Source organism: Zosterops lateralis, assembly GCF_965231275.1.
Source record: "Zosterops lateralis genome assembly, chromosome: 15".
Taxonomy (NCBI): Eukaryota; Metazoa; Chordata; class Aves; order Passeriformes; family Zosteropidae; genus Zosterops; species Zosterops lateralis.
Genome location: NC_139775.1, coordinates 13,928,276 through 13,946,797, shown reverse-complemented (window position 1 = coordinate 13,946,797; position 18,522 = coordinate 13,928,276). Strand labels below are relative to the sequence as shown.

Sequence of the window (18,522 nt, the reverse complement as noted above, 5' to 3'; positions counted from 1 at the left end):
CTCCTTCAGCAAACAGATGCAGATCTGAGCTGTTCACAGGACCTGCTGGAGCATCCCCTGAGTCTCCTTTGCTGCTCCCTTGGCTGTGGCAGAGGAGTTGGTTTCTTTCAGTTTAGTGGCCCTTGTAGATGATGGGGAAAGTGGAACTGGCACACTACTCCCATCACTAATTCTGGCACCAGGCACAGAATTGTTCCAGCTGTGCCTGCTGCCCCTGAGCAAATGAAAGGCTCACAGCTCCGAGGATGTGAGCACAAGGGACTTGTTTTTGACTCCATCCAGTGGACAAACCTTGTTCTCAGCCTCATGGCAGCCCCTTGCTCTGTCAGGGCTCTGGCCTCGAGTGACTCTGTCACTTGGTGTTAACAAATATCCCCCAGCAAGTCTTGCTGAACTGGCTGAGGAAGTGTCTGCGCCCAGTTGGGCTGCTTACAACCTGAAAGCATCCAGTGTGCCAGAGGAGTTTTGTGTGGGCTCTGACCCACTTCAGCCAGGTTTAACTTAAGCCAAGTCCACCTGGCTCTGCACTGGAGCAGACCAGTAGCTCTCCAGTACCCTGTCCCACTAACTCTGCTGGGAGGAACTGCTGCCATCCAGGCTGTCCTGCTGATACACACTCTCCCCTTAGCTAGCAGACACCAGCTCTGAAATGAGCCCATTCTGATTTGTACACTGCAGCTATTTAATGCTTTAATGTCTTTTTTTTTTCCTGCTAGCACGTTGATGGCAGTTATTCCGTGAAGCCTCTAAAACAGAAGCAGATTGTAAGTACCTGTTTCCTTTCTGCTCTTGGTTAAAGACTTGCTGGTGTCCCACAGATGCCTGGCTGTATCCAGTGGGAAGGTTTGGTGTTCATTGAGAGCCTGAGATCTCACCTCTTTAGCTCAGATATCAAAAGCAGAGGCAGAGATGTGCTGACAACCCTTAATTTTGCCATTTTGTCCCCCATCCTGGTGTGGTGTGATGTGCAGAAGTTGGACAGTGTCGTATCAAGATTGAGGTTGCATCCAGTCCTGCATAGCCAGAAATACATAAGCAACTGCAAACTGCTAAGATTGCCAAGAATTTCAGCTTCTGAAAAGAAATCTGGTAGTGATTCTGCTGCAAGGATCAGCTTGAAGTGTCTTCAGGAAAGAGATGAAATTTTGGCGGTCAGTCCTTTCAGCTTTAGCTGTGTGCTGTGTTTTAGCTTTAAATGAGTTTCACTTCATCTGCTTACTTGATAGCTAGGGATTTCTGATTTGAATTAAGTACTTTTTGCTACCAAGAAGGTCGTTAAGTGCCTTAATAAGACACTCTTTGCTCTAAGATGTTCATTCCAGTCCCTGTGTCAGAAAAGAGCTACGAGCACTATCAGTAATCACAGCTCAAGATGGCGTTTGGAAAAAACACACAGCACCACTGAAACTGAGATAGCATCTACACCCTTAGGTGTAGAGTCTATGTCTGGAGTAAACCATCTGTATAATATTGTACATTCTTTGCCATCCCTGCTTTTCTTTTGCCTTCCCCTCCCTGCCATGGCCAGGGTTGTGGGTATCTTTTGTGGGCATTGATCAGGAAGCAGCAGTGCATGAGCTGAAGTGCTCTGTGCTGAGATCAGTTGTAATGTAAGCACCAACCTGTCTGAAGAAAGTCAGCATGGATGAATACAAACAGATGGATCAGCAGAAAACCATGACCTGGACTTGGCCAGTGGCTCTGTGTGCATTTGCTGGGGCTGTAAATAGCAGCAAAAGCCTTTGGAAGGATGACGTGGTGTGGGATGGGTTGGAGAAGCATGAAGGTGTGAAGCATTGTGTACAACCACCTGCTCCTTCTGAATTACTCCACTTTGAAAACCCAGAGTTCTTCCCAGGAAGAGCTTGGTTGGATTGCTCACCCTTTCCCTACTGGGACAGAAGCTCCTCAGGATTTTTAGAGGGAAGAAGTCAAAAGGAATGCAGACTCCTGCAGAGACTTGGGCCTCTTTCTTCCTGACCTCTGCTGTGCTTTGAGCTGACAACTTCTGCACTCAGTTGCTCATCATGATCCTCTGAGGAGTCAGGATGCTGGAACAAGGCTCCCTTTGAAATGCCAAGTTACAAAAGAACATCTCCCACATAATTATTCCTGAACTTCCTGGGTGAGTTTGAGCCACTGCGGAGGGTTTTGCTCAGCAGTCCAACAGCTGATCTCATTGCCATGAAATGCAGGCCTAGAACAGATTGTCTGTGAGCTGCACACTGACTTACACAGGGAGACAGACTCTGGAATTAGTTTGTTATCACTGCTGTGTCCCAGCTCAGAGCATTTCTGAACTGGCAAATGGGCTGAGTACAGCCCCCGCCTTTGCCTTGTGTAATTTTCTGCAGCACTGGAATGCCATGGCAAAGCCACTCCTCTTCTGAGTGGTGACAAGAGGAGAGAGGCCAGTTTGTCATGGAAATTACAGAGGCCCTGGGATTGACAAGCTCTTTTTAGCACTGGGATGCTGCTGGCTGGCTTCACTGCATGTTGGGAGCTGGACAGCTACTGGAGATGGAAGGAAAGTGTTTCCTCCCACTTTTTGTGAGATGTGCCTGTTTGGTACCTTTCAACCCCCTGACGCTTTTACCTATCATGAGGGTTTCTGTGGAGGAACACATCCTGCTCTGGGAAAGCTGCTGTGTAGCACCAGATCACAGAATCATTTAGGTTGAGAAAGAGCTGCAAGATCATTGAGCCCAACCTGTGACTGATCACCACCATGGCACCCAGCCAAGTTATTCCTTGAACACCTCCAGGGATGGTGACTCCACCACCTCCCCGGGCAGCCCCTTTCAATGTTTAACAATCCTTTCTGTGAAGAAATTCCTCCTGGTATCCAACCTGAGCCTCCCCTGGTGTTACAGATCCTTCTGCAGAGCCTTCCTACCATCCAGCAGATAAACACTCCCAGCAAACTTAATATTGTCTGTGAACTTACTGAGGGTACATTTAATCCCCTCATCCAGATCATCAGTTAAAGATGTTTAACAGGACTGAACCTTGACTGCCTCAGTGCTGTAATTCAGCTGCTCAGTGGGGTTTGCAGGCAGCTGCCATTGTGCAGAAATCATGGCTTGGAGTTGTCCCAGGCTGGGGCTCTGAGCAACTTCCACCTGTGCCTCAAGCACCTTCTGCCACCACACCCCCAATTTAGAGATGCCACCAAGGGCCTGGGGATGGCAATAAATGACACTGCACTAACATAGAGTTATTCCTTGAGTGTTTCTCATGCTAAGGGACACAGTTTGTTTGTCCTCAGGAGCTTGACCTTATTCTCCCAGGGGATAAACAGGGAGGTGATGTGCTGCCACTGGTGTGCCAGTGAGGAGCTGTTGGCACAGCTCATCCTCTGAGGAGGACACAGCTCCTTACTGGCCCACCAGTGGCAGCACCATTTGCAAACATGGGTGGAAGTTCATTTTGGTTAAAGTTAAGCAGGACCTCACAGAGGAGAGCACTGTAGAAGGCTGATTGCCTCTGGATTATTTGAGCTGTGGGTGTGTATTCCTGGCATCTGGGACAAGTAGACTACTTGTTTTTAGATGTTTTTGACAGCCTAGCTAGCCACTTTTGTTACTCTCTGCTCAGACCAGGCTCTACTTTTTGAGCAAGGAGAGACTCATTCTCCCAGCTGTCCTTTGTAATATTTTTGTTCCCTTTTTCATGTTACTATAGGGGAGCTCTGGGTGTTACATGGACATTTGACACAGGGAGGGAGGGAAGGTGGTTATAAACCAGTAAGGACAGAGCAGTGTCACTCCAGCTGAGGTGTTCTCCCCTAGGTTGACCGGGTGAGTTACCTGCTTCAGGAGATCTACGGCATCGAGAACAAAAACAACCAGGAGACCAAGGTAAAGGTGCCCAGGAGCCTCTCTCAGCTGGGGGTTTCCAGCCTGCACCTTCTGCTTTTGAGCTTAACCATGGGGATTGTCAGGGCAACGTGGAGGTGCTTCCCAGAGTCAAGTCTGTGTCATTCCTGCAGGCTCCCAAGAAGCCCAGGGATGACAGATCATCCCTTGGTGTCAGGCCCAAACAGTCAGTGGAGTTGTGCTGAGGTGATATCAGGCAGCATGAGGCTCTTGAGGATGTTCCCTGTGGTTGAGATTGCTAGGACAGAAGGGCATCAGTGCCCCAGGGGTGTGTCAGAGCACTGGTTTTTAGGGCTTGTAGAGAGCCAGTGTTGCTATTTCTCTGCAGTCAAGGCAGTTGTCCCTGGTGTCCGTGCCTTGCTCTTGTGGCTCATTCATGTTCTGGTTGGGAGTTCTGCATGTTCTGTAGTGTTTCAGAGAACTGAACTCTCTGGGGATTGCCAGTGTCCAGGGACATTCTCTTGCATTCCCCAGCAGGAGGAAGCACAGCACCCCTAAGGGATGTATATGCAAATATCATAACCAGAAACATTTCCTATCTTGAGCCAGGAGCTGCTGCTGGATCCCAGCTTGCTGCACAGCCCTGCACAGGTTGTGTGACTGCTTTATTCTTCCTTTAGCCTTTTGCTGCCACCTGGGCTGTGGAGTGTACCCAATGCTGGCCTTGGGATCACACCACTCCAGGGTGTGGAGTCCATGATTTGCACACAGTGGAGTAGCCACAGAGCAAGGCAAGCAGGATTTCCTCTCCAGTGCCCTGCCCAGAGCATCCTGTGAACCCTCCCTGCCTGTGCCAACAGGTAGCACCTGAAGAGGCAGGAGGGAGAAATCTTTTCCAAGATTTTTCTTGCAGAGGATTGAGGGAGGGAATTAACAGGATTGAAGGCTTCTTTTTGGGTTTTCCAGGGTCTTGTGATGGTTCTCGTGATCCAGCAATCCCATGTTCCTGGCCCATCAGACAAGTGGCCTGGGGCCATTTTTGTTCTTCCTCATTTAGCAAACCATGTGAGTGGGACAGCAGAGAGCCTGATCTCCCTCCAGATAAAGGCTGGGTGAGGATGTGGCAGCAGCACAATTGCTGTTTACACTGAGGTTGCCCATGGCCTGCCACGTGTTAGCCTTGGTGACCAAAGGGGCCCCAGGTGAAGGTGGAGGGGGTACCACATCCTGGGTCATCATGGAGGGCTCTGGCAGAGCTCCTGGGACATCAGTGGGGAGACTGTGGAATTTTCTAGTGTCATTCTTGTGGTTGGAGAGTGAGTTTCTCTCCCAGCTTGTTCAGTGGTTGTGATCCAGCTTGTGGGGCTCTGAGAAAGATGGGTGTGAAGCACATTCATGTTGCATGGATGCACAATGAGCCTTTTACCAGGGGAGCTGTGGGCAGGTGAGCACCCTGGGCTGGTTCTCCTGCAGCTGCATCAGAGCTTGTGCCAGCAAGGGGATGCAGGAGAAACACTCACTTGCTCAGGGGACCTGTGGAAGCTGGGCTAGGCATGGCTGGAAAGGCCAGAGTGCCACAGAGTTCACTTCCCTATTGACCCTTCAGTCTACAGGATGGGAGGCAGGAGCTTGTCCCTGGTCAGCCTCAGTCAAGGGGATCCCTGCCCCAAAATGGGTCCCCTCTGAACAGAACATGGCTCTGGGGAAGGACAGCTCTGCCATGGATCCACAGTGCAGTGCCCTGACAGGAAGGAGTGTGAGCAGGGCTATGTGGGCTGCACTTTGCTCTCCTTGAGGAACCTCTGCTGAGAGCTGCAAAAAGAGAATTTCCAGACTTTCAAGTGGGAAACTCCCCCAGGCTCCTATCCCTTGGCAGTTTGGCATAGCCCCCAGCCCTCCCAATGCCAACCCCTTCCCTCTCCTTGCAGCCTTCAGACGACGAGAACAGCGACAACAGCAACGAGTGCGTGGTTTGCCTGTCGGACCTGCGGGACACCCTGATCCTGCCCTGCCGCCACCTCTGCCTCTGCAACTCCTGCGCTGACACTCTGCGTTACCAGGCCAACAACTGCCCCATCTGCCGGCTCCGTGAGTGCCCCCCAGCTCCTGGAGAGGCTGTGCAGGCTGAGAGGAGGAGCCTCCTTTAGCTACCCCACCCCAAGGCTCAGCATCACCAGTGCTGATGCTCTCACTGGCTTCTGGAGGTTCTCAATGTCCTCAGACAGGAGAGGAGAATGGCTCTCTGTGCAGGGCATCCCTGGCCACTCACCCTCTCCCTGAGCTGGAGCTGAAGGTTGCAGGTGCTCTGGGCTGTGCCTTGTCAGCAGTTCTTGTGTTTTGGTGCAGATCCCCCAAAGGAAGGGATGGAGAAGGTTTATCCTGGGAGTATCTGGCTGAGAGAGCAGCCAGCACCACTGGAGGGCTGTCCAAGTACATAGCATGATTTTTTAAAATCTTCTGACAACCTTTCCCAGATTTCACCTGGAGGCAGGGATGGGATAACAGTCAGTTTGCAGTGTTTTGCTCTGCCAGGAGTTATGAGGATTTGCTTATCCCCTGTGGTGCTCAGCTCCCAAAAGATGGAAAAACTTAAATACATGTTTTGACACTCAGGTAGCATTGGCTGAATTCTGTGTTTTTTCTCAAAAGCACAGAGGCACAGGAGGCCCTTGAGAAACTTGTGGTTTTGCTGGAAGGGGCAGAGTGTATGTTTTACCCCCTGGTCTGTGAGGTATTTGATAGTTTCTAACTGACAATTCTCAGGGAAAATAAAGAGCCTAAGACAGATGTTTGGCCTGAGAAATTAAGTCCAAACAGTTCAAACATGGCAAAGAGCAGTAACCAAAAGCAAGATCTCACCAGAGGAAGTGCCAGACAGCTTTGACTATAAGTAGCACATCATAAAACACAGGAAAACAGCATTGTCTCATCTGCAGGCTGCAGGGGAGTAGGTTGTATTTGTTTGGAAAATGCCTCCATCTCAGACTTCACAGGAATCTCCTTCTGGGGAGTGCAGGGGCAGTGAGGATAGATTTGTACCTCTTCTCTGGCTCTAGGCTGATCTTGAAGGGGCTGGGTGCAACAAGAACTAGGGAGATGCCTGGTGAGTTCTCACAGCTGCATCAGAACAGATGTCTGGCTCATTTATTGTGCCCTTGGCACAGAGGAACAAGCAATATTAAAGATCTGCAGATAGAAGAGACCTGCAGGGAGTGGAGATCAAAGCTGTGGTGGTGGGAGGACTGAGGGGTGGCTGTGCTGGAAACAGGAGTACAGCCACTAACCCTTCAGCTGGAGCCTTTCATCACCACAGCTGGACCCCAGGGCTGAGGTTTGTGGGCTCTGAGGGAACCCAAAGGGGTTTTAGTGAGTCCCCACGCAACCTGTAGGATGCAGTGCACTCCTGAGGCCGAGCTCATGTTTTACTTACTGTACTGTTGTGACCTACCCTTAAGGGGAACTTTTTTGCGCCTCTACACTTGTACAGTAGCTGAAATACCCTTTCCATGACTGTACTGGGGCAGGCAGTGCCTGTTCTCCACGAGGGCTCTGTGCACCCAGAATTTTTCAGCCAGCAGATCCCTTCCCTGTGTAGATTAATGAACTAGAAGCCTGACCCCATCACTTGGCCACACTCCCCGTGCCCAGGGGAGCTCCCTGCTGCCAGCAGTGTGTCTGTGGCAAGGCTGGGAGCTCTGGCAGGGCTGGCCCTGCTGGGCTGTGCAGTCACCAGCTCCTGTTCTCTCCCAGCCTTCCGTGCCCTGCTGCAGATCCGCGCGGTGAGGAAGAAGCCGGGGGCTCTGTCGCCGGTGTCGTTCAGCCCTGTCCTGGCACAGAGTGTGGACCATGATGAGCACTCTGTAAGTACCTGGTGAGCCCTGTACAAAGCCTGGCCACTGCTCTCAGCCTGAGCCAGCAGCTGGTGGGTGCATGAGCTGTTTGGGGTGATGGCTGGTGGCCCTGAGACCTCAGGAGGTTTGGTCAGACCCTTCACCGAGGGCTCCCCAAGCATTTTTTTTTCTCAACCTGCTGGATTAGTAACACTACTGGATTGGAGGAAACAAATCCACAGAAATCTCAGGATAAGAAGGCTTCTTGTTGCCTGGCCCAACAGAAAAGTGGCAGACTTTGGGCATGACAGGCTGGGAGCTGTGAAAACAGGGCAGAGGGGCTCCAGTTTGACTTGCACACACATCTCTGTGGCAGCACACAGGATGAAATGCCCTTGGCAGCATGGGAGTAAAAAGGCCTCCTTGTGGCAGCTTCTCTGAGTGTCTTGGTGTGCATCTGAGGGAGTGTGGGATGGGAAATGTGCTGGTGGCCTCAGGGCCCAGTTGCATGTCCCCAGTGTGGTAAGGGCAGCTCATTGCTGAGCAGTGCTGTTGCACAGCTGGCTCTGGTGAGACACCGAGATTAAAATGAGAATAAGGACAACTGCATCTAGACCATCCTACAGGCTTTCATGGGAACAGATACTGTCACAGAAAAAGGTTGGGTTTATCCTTCTGCCCTCTGCTGCCTTCAGCTGGGGCTGAGGAATAAGGTGGTGAAGCCCTGAGGGTTGTTGTGAAGCAGAGCGTGGTGTGTGGAGGACACAGGTGCTGTCACCTGCAGCGAGGTGAGGAGATGCTGTGTGTCTCTTCCTGTCACTAACCTCAAGAAACAACTTCTTTAAAACATGGTTTTCTCTTGACAGCACCTCTTTAAACCCCTTAAGGTGAGCTCTGTCTCCCTGCCCAGCAGGAAGCCTAGGAGGGAAGTAAGAACAGTAAGTGGACTTGGCTGGTTGCTCCCTGCCAGCAGTGTCACCTGCACGGGGCAGTGTTACACACCAGGGCTTGCTGACACGCTGGGTTTGGCCTGTGCCCCTGCCAGGCTGGGACACTCCACCTCCTTCACTTTGGCAGTGAGATGCTCACACCCTGCACAGAATGATCACTGACATCCCTGGTTTGCCTGTGGAGGAACAAGAAAAAAGGAAGCAGCTTGGCACAGGGGTGTGATGCTGACTCTCAGGGACTGTCCCCTGGCTGATTTATGGTTCCTGGGCAAGATGTTTTCACAGCTTCATTCGACTGTGGGCAAGCTGCAGTCCCCACAGCTCACCCAAAAGCTTCCTTGCACTTACCTCATCTCCTCGGCAGTTTGGTGTGAGCACATCTTGATGTGGTTTGTGGTGCTGGGATGTAGAGGTGCAGCTGGAGCTGGTCTTGCATTCAGGAGCACTGGCTGGTTTGCTTTTATGGGAACAGGAAGGATGGAGCTTGTCTTGGCTGGGGTCCTCTGAGTTGTTTGGGAGTGTGGAACTGCAGTGCTGTGCTGGGGACAGCATGAATGGCAATTGTGGGGGTTCAGGAGCTGGGAAGGGGAGAGGTGAGGGAGCCCACAGACCAGGAAGGCTGTTTGTTCCCTCTTTGTTTACTCCCATCAAATGTAGTCATGGCTATCATCTCTTTCAAGGAGGTTGCAGTTTTCTTTTGCTCAAGCAAGCTCAGATGTTCAGCCTTGTAGGAACGTGGCTTGCTGGGCTTGTCAGGTCTGGAGAAAACCTGGTGCTGATTCAGGTTTGAAGCCATTCTGGCATGACCTGGCTCTCTGCAAGCCTCCCACAGGGACTGAGTGTTCCTGGGGGTGTGGTGTGAGTGTCCCAGAAGGGAGTGATGTCTCTGAGGGTGTCATAGCCACTGGCTGAGAAATCCTCCTCCAGCCTCTGAGCTGTGCCTGCAACCTGAGCTTTCACCACAGCAATGGGCAGCCCTTGAACCCTCAGGGCCTGCTTTGCACAGCCAGGAGAAAAAGTCCCAAACAAGAATCTAAGGGGGTTTGCCTCCCTGACTTTTCTGTAAACAGAATAGTGCAGCTGTGTTGCTGCCTGCAGATGAAAAGTTTTTTGGAGATGCCCTTTGGCCCCACCAACTACAGCTGGCAGCAGCTGGGAACCCACTCCTTGTTTAGCTGAGCTGTTTGTCTTCAAAGCTCATAACCCTCACAGTACCAATCCTGGGATGTGGGTTGGTGACTGACCCCAGGTGCCACTCATTCTTCCCTCCCCATCAGACCCAACTCCTCCTGTGACCACAGGTGAGTCAGTTCAGCACTCAGCTCACACCAGATTAGGGGCTGTGTTGGGACAGGCTGCTGGGCAGGTTCATCTGCAGGTGTGAGTGGAACGTGGGGCACACAGAAGCTGTGGAGGTTCATGGCCAGGTTTAGCAGCACTGTGCCATCCTCTGTACTACTTACAGCCACCTCCTTGAGGACACAGGGCTGAAACATCCCAATTTAATGTGGGAGTGTGACCTCGATTTGCACCAGGCTGGGCTGAGCTACCTGTGGCCTCTTGGGTTGCAGCATAGACCCCATTTGTCTCTGTGTCCACAGGGTTTTTATGATCAGGAGGATTTCTGGAGTTAAACCAGTGCTGATTTAAGAGCTTTGCAAGGGTCCCTTTGACTGTCAGCTTTGTGATTTACAGAGGGAATGGGAATTGGTGTGGTTTTCCTTCCTCCTTAGGAGGTCAGTGGTTCTGTGATCCCTTTTCTGCCTTTTAGCAGAGGTGACTGTGCATGGAGCCAGTGTTGGCAGCTGGGAGAACATGGGAGAAGTGGAACTGGGGTAGGCCTCAAGAGCCACCTCTCAGCTGGTGCCCACATGCTCCCCTCCTTCAGCTCTGCCTTGGTGACACTGGTGGTGCTGTGAAACAGCTGCATGTTCCATGGCTGGGAGCACAAGTGGGATGTTCATTGAGCTGGAATGGTCCCTGAACCACTGGAGGAGCTTTCAGGGGAAAAATTCCAAACGTATTTTATAGCAGCTTTTTAGGAGCCTGCTTTCTCACCCTCCTTGCCCAGCTCTTGACAGCACATGAGGGGGATGCCCAATCTCTCAAGCACTGCTCTGGGACCTTGCCTGGAGCATCACCAGCGTTGCAGCCCCGAGGGGAATGTGTGGCTGTTGCCAGGGAAGGAGCCGAGGAATCCTGGAGAGAGGTGGCTGTGGGGATGGGCTGCCTGAGGGGCAGGGGGCTTCCATCCTGGTGATATTTTCCTGACATATCCCCCCTGTTTCTCACCTGCAGAGCTCTGACAACATCCCCCCAGGCTACGAGCCCATCTCCCTGTTGGAAGCCCTGAACGGCCTTCGCTCGGTGTCGCCGTCCATCCCCTCGGCCCCGCTCTACGACGAGATCAGCTACTCGGGGGTGGTGGACGGGATGCCCCCGGCCAGCCGCCCCCTCACGGGCATGGACAGAGCCCTGGAGGGTGCCCACCAAAAGGGCAAGTGCAGCAAGTCTCCAGACAGGTCAGCAGGGCACGGGGTTCGCTCCTCTTGCAAGCCCTGAGGCTTGGTGGCCACACACACTGAGAGCCAGGAGATCTGTCCCATCACTGCTAGCACAGCTAACTCAGAGTTTTAGGAGGCCAGCAGGTACTTGTGCCAGGGAGAGAACTGGGACATTGTCCCTGTGTTCAGCCTGAGGTTACAGCTTGTGTCTCCTAAGGGCTGGCTCTGTCACCAAAAGAAAGAGGATTTTTAACAAGGAGAATTTAATCGTAGAATCACAGAATGGTTTGTGTTGGAAAGGGCCATAAAGCTCATCTCATTGCAACCCCCCACTGTGGACAAAGACAACTTCCACTATCCCAGGTTGCTCCAAGCTCTGTCCAGCCTGGCCTTGGACACTTCCAGGGATGTGTCCAAGGGACATCCATGGCAGCCACAGCTTCTCTGGGCAACCTGTGCCAGGGCCTCACCACCCCCACACTAAAGACTTCAGATGGAAATGTCTCCTTTCCATTGCACTTAGTCCTAGAATTCACATTTCATGTTCAAACCTTACTGGATTTCACCTTTCCATGGAGCTCCTCAGGAGCAAAGGAATAGCAAGAGGAGTGACCTGGATTTCAGAGCACGAAGTGCTGAATTGAGATCCTGTAGTTCTTGTCTGAAGGCTCCTCTGTCTGTTGGCCCTGTGATGGAGGGTTTAGGTGAGGATACGAGGCTGTTCAGATCAGATCAGACTGGGTTTGTTCCTGGCACTCCTCACTGCACTCCAGCCCAGATTTTCACCTGGGAAGGGAACCCTGAAAGTGTGAGGAGCAGAGTGGGACCTGGGCCTCTTGTTGCTGTGCTGAGGTTTGGCACCACTGGGCTCTGTCCCACCCTCCTGCTGCTGGTCTCCATGTGGCCAGTACTGGAGGCCCTGGTGAATTCAGCTCCCCAGTCTGAGCTCCTGCTCATGACAGTTGGCTTGTGCTGCCCCCAAGTCCTCCAGGCCCCAGGGTGCTGGCAGCTCCCTGCAAATGGAGTTTCTCTTGCTGCAGCACACTACGGTCTCCCTCATCCCCAATCCACGAGGAGGATGAGGAGAAGCTCTCCGAGGACTCTGACTCACAGGCGGTGCTGAGTGGGGGTGAGCTGGTCCTGAGGGAGACCAGCTCTCCAGAGGTGAGTGTGTGCTCTGCTGGGGGACTTCTGAGCCAGAGTTCTTCTAGGGGGGTCCTGGGACATGGGAAATGCCTCCTGCAGGGCCATTGCCCAGAGCCAAGAGTCTTGGCTGCTTTATTTACCCTTAGAGTTCCATAGGGAAGGGTGTAGCTACTCCCCGTGGTCCTGACACCTTTTTGGGAGTGGAAAACCACTCAGCTGGAGCCATGGCAGAGCTGACCTTCCCCAGCAGAGTTTGGGGCAGGGGTGGGAGTTTGGGGCCTTAGGAGCTTCCAGTGCCCACTCATGGTAAGACCCCTCCGTCTCAGCACTGGGGCAGCCCCCTGCCCTGGAACAAGCCCTAGCCCTGAGCACAACTCCCTGGAGAAAGCCAGAGCAGGAGAGTGGCACAGCAAAGGCTTCCAGCTGCACAAGTAACCTGTGCTGTCCCTCCTTACAGAGCGTGGCAGGGGAAGAGATTGAGGAGGCCTCGTCGGTGCAGCAGGGTAGGTGTGAGTGCAGCCAGACTTGGCTTGGTGTTCAGGGCTGTTGTGGTGGGACAATTGGGGGAATGAACAAATCCAGCCCCCACAGTCCATCTCTGAGGCTCCATTCTTCACCAGGGAAAGGTGCTGGGGGTCTTTTCTTGGAGGTGAGGGAGCAAAATCCACAGGTCTCCCTGGTTTATTTGCCAAGCATCTCACCTTGCTCTGAGCTATACTCAAGTAGAGCTTTCCATGCTGTGAGCTCTTGCACCAGTGAGGACACCACTGGGGGCCCTGGTGAGAGCTCACCCACAGTCCTGGGGGTCTCTGGGTCTTTGGGATGGGTCTCTGAGTCTTTGGGATGGGTCTCTGATGCTCAGTCAGCACCCAGAGGGGACAAGGATGGGGTGAGAGAGGAGTGATGGGCACATGTGAAGAGATGGCCCTTGGGCACTGTGACCCGGGCCAGTCTGAGCAGCAATACTGAGACATCAGTGGGGCTGGGGGGACCTTCCTGACACGATAGACCTCGCCCCACCCCAGCCCTGAGGCTGAGGGGCCGCGCTCTGGGCTGGTTCCAGGGAGCCGCCCGCCCTCGGTGGAGGACGTGCTGCAGGACGGCGGCTGCGGCGAGAGCCGGAGCCTGACACAGTCCGAGAGTGACCCCCCGGTGGACGTGTTCCTGCCAGGTAATGGCCGTGCTGTTGGGGCTGGAGCTGCAGGGCTGGGGGGGTCAGTGGAGGTGTGTCCTGCAGCCTTAGGATGTGACTGGAACGCTCCTCTCCCATGCACGGGCTCTTCTCCCCATGGGCGAGTGAGCGCTGGGCAAGGGTGGCTTATGCAGAGGGAACTTGGCCCCTCTTCTCTCTCCTCCTCCCTCGCCCTCGTGTCTCTGTCCTTCCCCTCCTTTCTTCTCTCCCTGGCACGGTTCTGTGTGACAAAGGCCTCTTGTGTGCTCCCAAATGTGCTCCTGCTTTTGGGCGAGGGAGGGGAACCATCTGGGCCAGCAGCTGGGGGCCTGGGGCAGTGTTGTCACTGCAGTGTGCCATGGGGGACACTGCACTGGCCTCACCTCTGACTGTTGTCGTTGCAGCCTGTTTTCTTCCGTAGAGTCGCAGTCTGTTCTGAGTTACCTCTCTAATGTCTCCTTCCCTCTCTGTCTGCCTTCCTCCCTCCTGTCTTGGGCAGCACTGGGTCCTGATTCCTGCTCTGTTGGTATAGAGGAGTAAGATGGTATGTCTTCTCGTTCTTCTTACGCATCCCTGTTGTGTGGGGCAGCAGGGCCCTCCTGGGAATGCTGGCAGAGAGCGGGGATGGGGCTGGTCCTGGCCATTGGGGCAGGGAAGGAGGGGCAGCAAACCAGCCAGGCTGCACTGCTGGCTCTGTCCTCACTGCCTCCCCATTGCTGAGTGCCAGGACACCGGGCAGGGCAGCAGAAACCTCTCCCCACTGTTTTCTGCTGAGCGTGGGCACCACCAACATCCCTGCCCTGCTGCCTTCTCCCAGGCTGTGGCAGAGAGTGTCCCTCCCCAGGGTCCTGTGTCACACCTCTCATCTGAGGGGATGAGTGGTTGGCTCCAGCCCCATCTCCCGTGCCCAGTCCAGGCTGGGAGGGATGGCTGAGCGCCCTGCAGGGCTCTCTGACACTCCGTTACTGATGCTGAGCTCCCTCTCCTCCCCCAGGCTCGTCCGACTTCACCAAGACGCTCCCCGTCCGCGGCACCGGCAGCCCCACGCAGCCCCTTCTCTTCGAGCAGACCCGTCTGCACCTGGAGGACGAGCAGAGCCTTCCGTGAGCGGGGCCGGTCCCTGCCCGAGCCGCCGGACCCGCCGGGCGCTCCGGGGACGCGGCTCCGGCCCGGCCCGTGCATGTTCCCTGGCGGTGGGTAGGGGCTGGTGTCGTGTTTTTACCTGGGCCGTGTCTGTGGGGGCCGGGGCGGGGGTGTGGGGTTCCAGTCGGCGGATGAAGGACACTACCGATGTATATTTTGTACTTACCGAGCACAGCCCTTTGCTGTCACTGCCCTGTACATAGAGCTGTGGCCTCCCCGCCTTGCCGGGGCGCAGGGCTCCGCGGGAGCGGGGGAGAGCGGGGGGCAGTCCCGGCCCACCCCGGGGTAGGCGGGGGGACACACGGAGATCAGCCCTGGCCCGGGTGACCCCCGCGCCCCCGGGTCCCGCAGAGCCCGGCGCTGCCCACGCCGTGTGCCTTGTTCTGCTTCTGCGGGGGGTCCCGGGGCACATCCCCCCCACCTCCCCGTCTATGTTTGTAGTAATAAACCCGTGGAGCAGCGCCGCGAGTCCGTGTGCACCGGGGGGAACCGGGGCTGGGGGCGGAACCGGGGGGAGAATGGGGGCGGGGTTATGGTGGAGGGGCGTAGCCATTGACTGAGGGACCAATCCTGTGTGAGGGGCGGGGCTAATGCGCAGGAGGCGTGGCCAGATAGATGGGTGGGGTCCTGCGGAGAGGCGTGGCCAAGGCATGAGGGGAGGGCTCACTCGCTCCCGCCCCCGCCCCCTTCCCGGCGTGCTCTTCGGCGCCCCGCCTTCCCCCCGCGCTCCGCCGTGATTGGCCGCGCGCGCCGTCGGCCCCCCGCGCGTGCCGCTGCCCTAATAAGGCGAGCGGCGCGCGCAGCCCGCCCGCCCCTCATTGACCGCCCGCGGGCGGCCCCGCCTCTGCCGCGCGCGGGGATTGGCGGCCGCTGCCGGGAGCCCATTGGCCCGGCGGCGCGCGGCGCGCTCCCATTGGCCGCGACGGGCGGCGGTCCCGCCTCCTGGGCGCCGTGGGCGCGGCGCGTGCGCGGAGCGGGCGGCGGTGGCGCGAGGCGATGGCGGCCGTGGGGACGATGGCGGCCATGGGCCCGCTGCCCGCCATGGGCACGCTGCCGCCTCTGCCCACGCTCGGCGTGCCCGGAGTGCCCGAGCTGAAGCCGCTCACGCGGTACGAGGCGATGCGGCTCGGCCCGGGCTGGAGCCACTCGTGCCACGCCATGCTGTACGCGCCCAACCCGGGAATGCTGTTCGGCCGCATCCCGCTGCGCTACGCCGTGCTGGTGAGGGCCGGGCCAGGCCGCGCCGGGCCGGGGATGGGACCGGGACCAGGGCGGCGGCGGCGGGCGGGCCCTCGGGGCGGAGCGGGCTGGGTCGGGCCGCGGGCTCTGGGGGCGGCTCTGGGGGCTGAGGGGCGGTGGCTCCGCGGTAGTTCCGTGCAGGGCGGTAGGATCAGGCTGGGCCCGAGCCCGGGGGGCAGCCCCGGCGGCCGGGCCGCTGTCGGTGAACGGTCCTGGATGCGCCGGAGCTGGAAGGACCGCGACGGAGCGGCCGCGACGCCTCCCGCGCTCCTCCGGCTCCTCCGGAGGCCTCCGTGCCGCCCCCTCGCCCCCCGCCGGGGGCCGCGCCGTGCCCCATTAACACCCTGCGCCTCTATTCCAGATGCAGATGCGATTTGACGGACTGCTGGGCTTTCCCGGGGGGTTCGTGGATCGCCGTTACTGGTCCCTGGAGGACGGTCTGAATCGGGTGCTGGGCTTGGGTTTAGGCTGTGTGCGCCTGACGGAAGCTGACTATCTGTGCTCGCACCTGACAGAGGGGCCACATCGCGTGGTGGCACACTTCTACGCCAGGCAGCTCACCCTGGAGGAGCTGCACACCATCGAGATCAGCGCGGTGCATTCCCGAGACCACGGGATGGAGGTGGGACACCCGGGAGGGGTGTGCGAGCTCTCAGTTTAGCCCAGGGAAGGCGCCGCTTTCCCTCCTGGGTCTGCCGGGCTGCCCTGGCCAGCCCGGCCGGGGAATGCACCGCAGGTAGAGCTGCCGGCGGCAGGTGCCCGCACCGCCCGCGGCACCGGCGTTAGGACCCGCCCGCGGCCGGCCCGGGTGGTGCCGCGGGCTCCAGAGCGTAGCAGAACTCGAGCTTTCAGCTTTTCCCGCTGTCCACCCACGCAGGGATGAGCCCCGTGTTGTTGTTACCGCTCGGCCTCAGGATGTGGGCGAGGCCCGTTTGCAGCCGGGGGGGATTTCCCCCTGCCCCGGGCTGAGTGCCCCGGACCGGACCGTGACCTCCGTGTGGTGATGTCGCTGTGAGCCCAGTCCCTTCCTGCTCCCGGGCAGCCAGGTCCGGCTGAGGGCCGGGGGAGAGAGCCAGGGCTCCCTCAGGGCTCCCTGTGTGCCCTCAGGGGGTGTCGGTGGACGTGTGAGCAGAGCAGAGGGCTCTGGGTCGTGGCCTGGTTGAGGGGGACTCGTGGGTCAGCCGTGGTGGCCCCAGGCAGGGCAGAGCTGGAGGGGAAAGTGGGACTCCCCATAGTGGCCTGGGGCAGCGGGATCCCTGCAAAAGGGCAGAAGGGGGAGCAGAGCCAGGGCTGGGCTGGGCAGGGACAGCAGGAGCCTGGGGGAGTGTGGGAAGGGGCAGTGAAGGGGCTCTGTGGGGCTCGGGGCAGGTGAGGGCAGGGCTGGTGTGGGAAGGAGGGGCAGGACGAGCCTGGGCCAAGGGCTGGCGGGCACAGGGTGAGGGTGTGGGGCAGAGGGGGTGCAGGGCTGGGGGGGCTGGTGCTGCTGTGTGCCCTCCTGAGCTGTGCCCGTGCCATTGCAGGTGATGGGCATGGTCCGCGTGCCCCTCTACACCCAGAAGGATCGCATGGGCGGGCTGCCCAACTTCCTGGCCAACTCCTTCGTAGGAACCGCCAAGTTCCAGCTCCTGTTCGCCCTCAAGATCCTGAACATGGTGCCCGAGGAGAAGCTGGCCGAGGCCGTGGCCGCCACGCAGAGGCCCAAGAAGTCGGCCCTGGACCACTCTGGAGGGGCAGGACACCACCACAAGGCGGGCAACGAGCTGGCCAAGGCGGGCAACGAGCTGGGCGAGAGGGCCGAGCACGCGGGCTTGGTGCACGCGGGGGCCGAGCAGCAGCTGGTGGGGCTGGAGGGCCAGGCCCTGGCAGAGCAGCTGGCGGGGGCCGAGCTGGAGCAGGGCGATCTGGTGGAGCACGATGTGATGGAGTGACGCCGCCGCGGTGGCGCTCAGTTAAAAGTGGGTGAGCTGAGAGACTTGTAACTTTCCGACCCGGGGCTGGCTGCGGTGGCTGCCCACGCCATCCCACTGCCCGGCTGGGAGGGGTTGGGTTTGTCTAAAGCAGGGAAAAGCGATTTTATTTTTATGGCCATTAAACTCCTAGCGAGCTTCCCAGATCAACCTGCACAGCCCCTGCAGAGAGTTCATGTGCTTATGTGAGGATGCCAGAGCCTTAGAATTATGCTTTGATTTCAGGGACGCACTGCTGCCGTCAGGTCCCCCCCTTTCGTTTGTAAGGAACAAAACATCTAATTTTTTAAATGCCCTGTCTTGATTTGGATGTGGCTGTGGCTGTGTTGGCACAGCTGAGACATTGGGCTTCTGGTCAAGCACCTCTGCCCATGTTAGTGGCTGGGCTCCTGCTTGGGGTGCTGCCACAATGGGGCATGAATTCCCTCTGGGGCACTGGGGATGCTCATGTGGGTCCCTACTTGGAGATCTGTGGGAAGAGGAAAGTGGAATAAATGGCTTTGCTGAAAGTTTACCTCTTGGGATCGTTCTTGAGGGCTGGTGCAGAACCAGTGGTGACCCAGAGCTGGGGGAGCACCCAGGCCAGAGGTGAAGGGCTGGAGCTGTGGGTGGCAGGAGAGGTATGGGCTGCCTCAGGTGTTGCACCTCTCCAGCACTTGAGAGTTTGGGTCGCTCCAGGATGATTTGTGCTCTCCAGGGCTCCAGGCAGGGGCTGGGACCAGCTTGTCCCAGGTGCAGGAGGGGCTGAAGTGGG

General features: G+C 56.9%; 2 protein-coding genes across 4 annotated transcripts in view; both read left to right on the top strand.

Moving 5' to 3' along the window:
* MGRN1 (mahogunin ring finger 1) overlaps positions 1-14,842 on the top strand; it is a 46,859-nt gene extending 32,017 nt beyond the window's left edge. Inside the window, exons 8-18 of one of the 3 annotated variants that reach the window (XM_083872649.1) lie at positions 717-764; positions 3,792-3,860; positions 5,747-5,906; positions 7,569-7,678; positions 10,670-10,807; positions 10,897-11,120; positions 12,143-12,266; positions 12,706-12,751; positions 13,312-13,419; positions 13,919-13,963; positions 14,414-14,516. In XM_083872649.1, the coding sequence (XP_083728775.1) occupies positions 717-764; positions 3,792-3,860; positions 5,747-5,906; positions 7,569-7,678; positions 10,670-10,807; positions 10,897-11,120; positions 12,143-12,266; positions 12,706-12,751; positions 13,312-13,419; positions 13,919-13,959 (1,068 nt within the window). In that variant the 3' untranslated portion in view covers positions 13,960-13,963; positions 14,414-14,516. Of the gene's footprint in view, positions 1-716; positions 765-3,791; positions 3,861-5,746; positions 5,907-7,568; positions 7,679-10,669; positions 10,808-10,896; positions 11,121-12,142; positions 12,267-12,705; positions 12,752-13,311; positions 13,420-13,918; positions 13,964-14,413 lie in introns of all 3 variants that reach the window. The other 2 variants (XM_083872648.1, XM_083872650.1) reach the window with 2 other exon arrangements.
* A 713-nt stretch (positions 14,843-15,555) lies between these two features.
* On the top strand, positions 15,556-18,277 carry NUDT16L1 (nudix hydrolase 16 like 1). The gene is made up of 3 exons (XM_083872726.1): positions 15,556-15,783; positions 16,163-16,423; positions 17,322-18,277. The coding sequence occupies exons 1-3, from the start codon at positions 15,559-15,561 to the stop codon at positions 17,727-17,729; spliced, it is 894 nt and encodes a 297-aa protein (XP_083728852.1). The 5' UTR covers positions 15,556-15,558; the 3' UTR covers positions 17,730-18,277.
* The last annotated feature ends 245 nt before the right edge of the window (positions 18,278-18,522 follow it).

Excerpts from the sequence above, each read along its gene's own strand:
- NUDT16L1 (XM_083872726.1), top strand. The coding sequence starts at position 15,559 with ATGGCGGCCGTGGGGACGATGGCGGCCATGGGCCCGCTGCCCGCCATG. Across the intron at positions 15,784-16,162 it reads CGCTGCGCTACGCCGTGCTG|ATGCAGATGCGATTTGACGG; the intron begins GTGAGGGCCGGG and ends CCTCTATTCCAG. Across the intron at positions 16,424-17,321 it reads CCCGAGACCACGGGATGGAG|GTGATGGGCATGGTCCGCGT; the intron begins GTGGGACACCCG and ends GTGCCATTGCAG.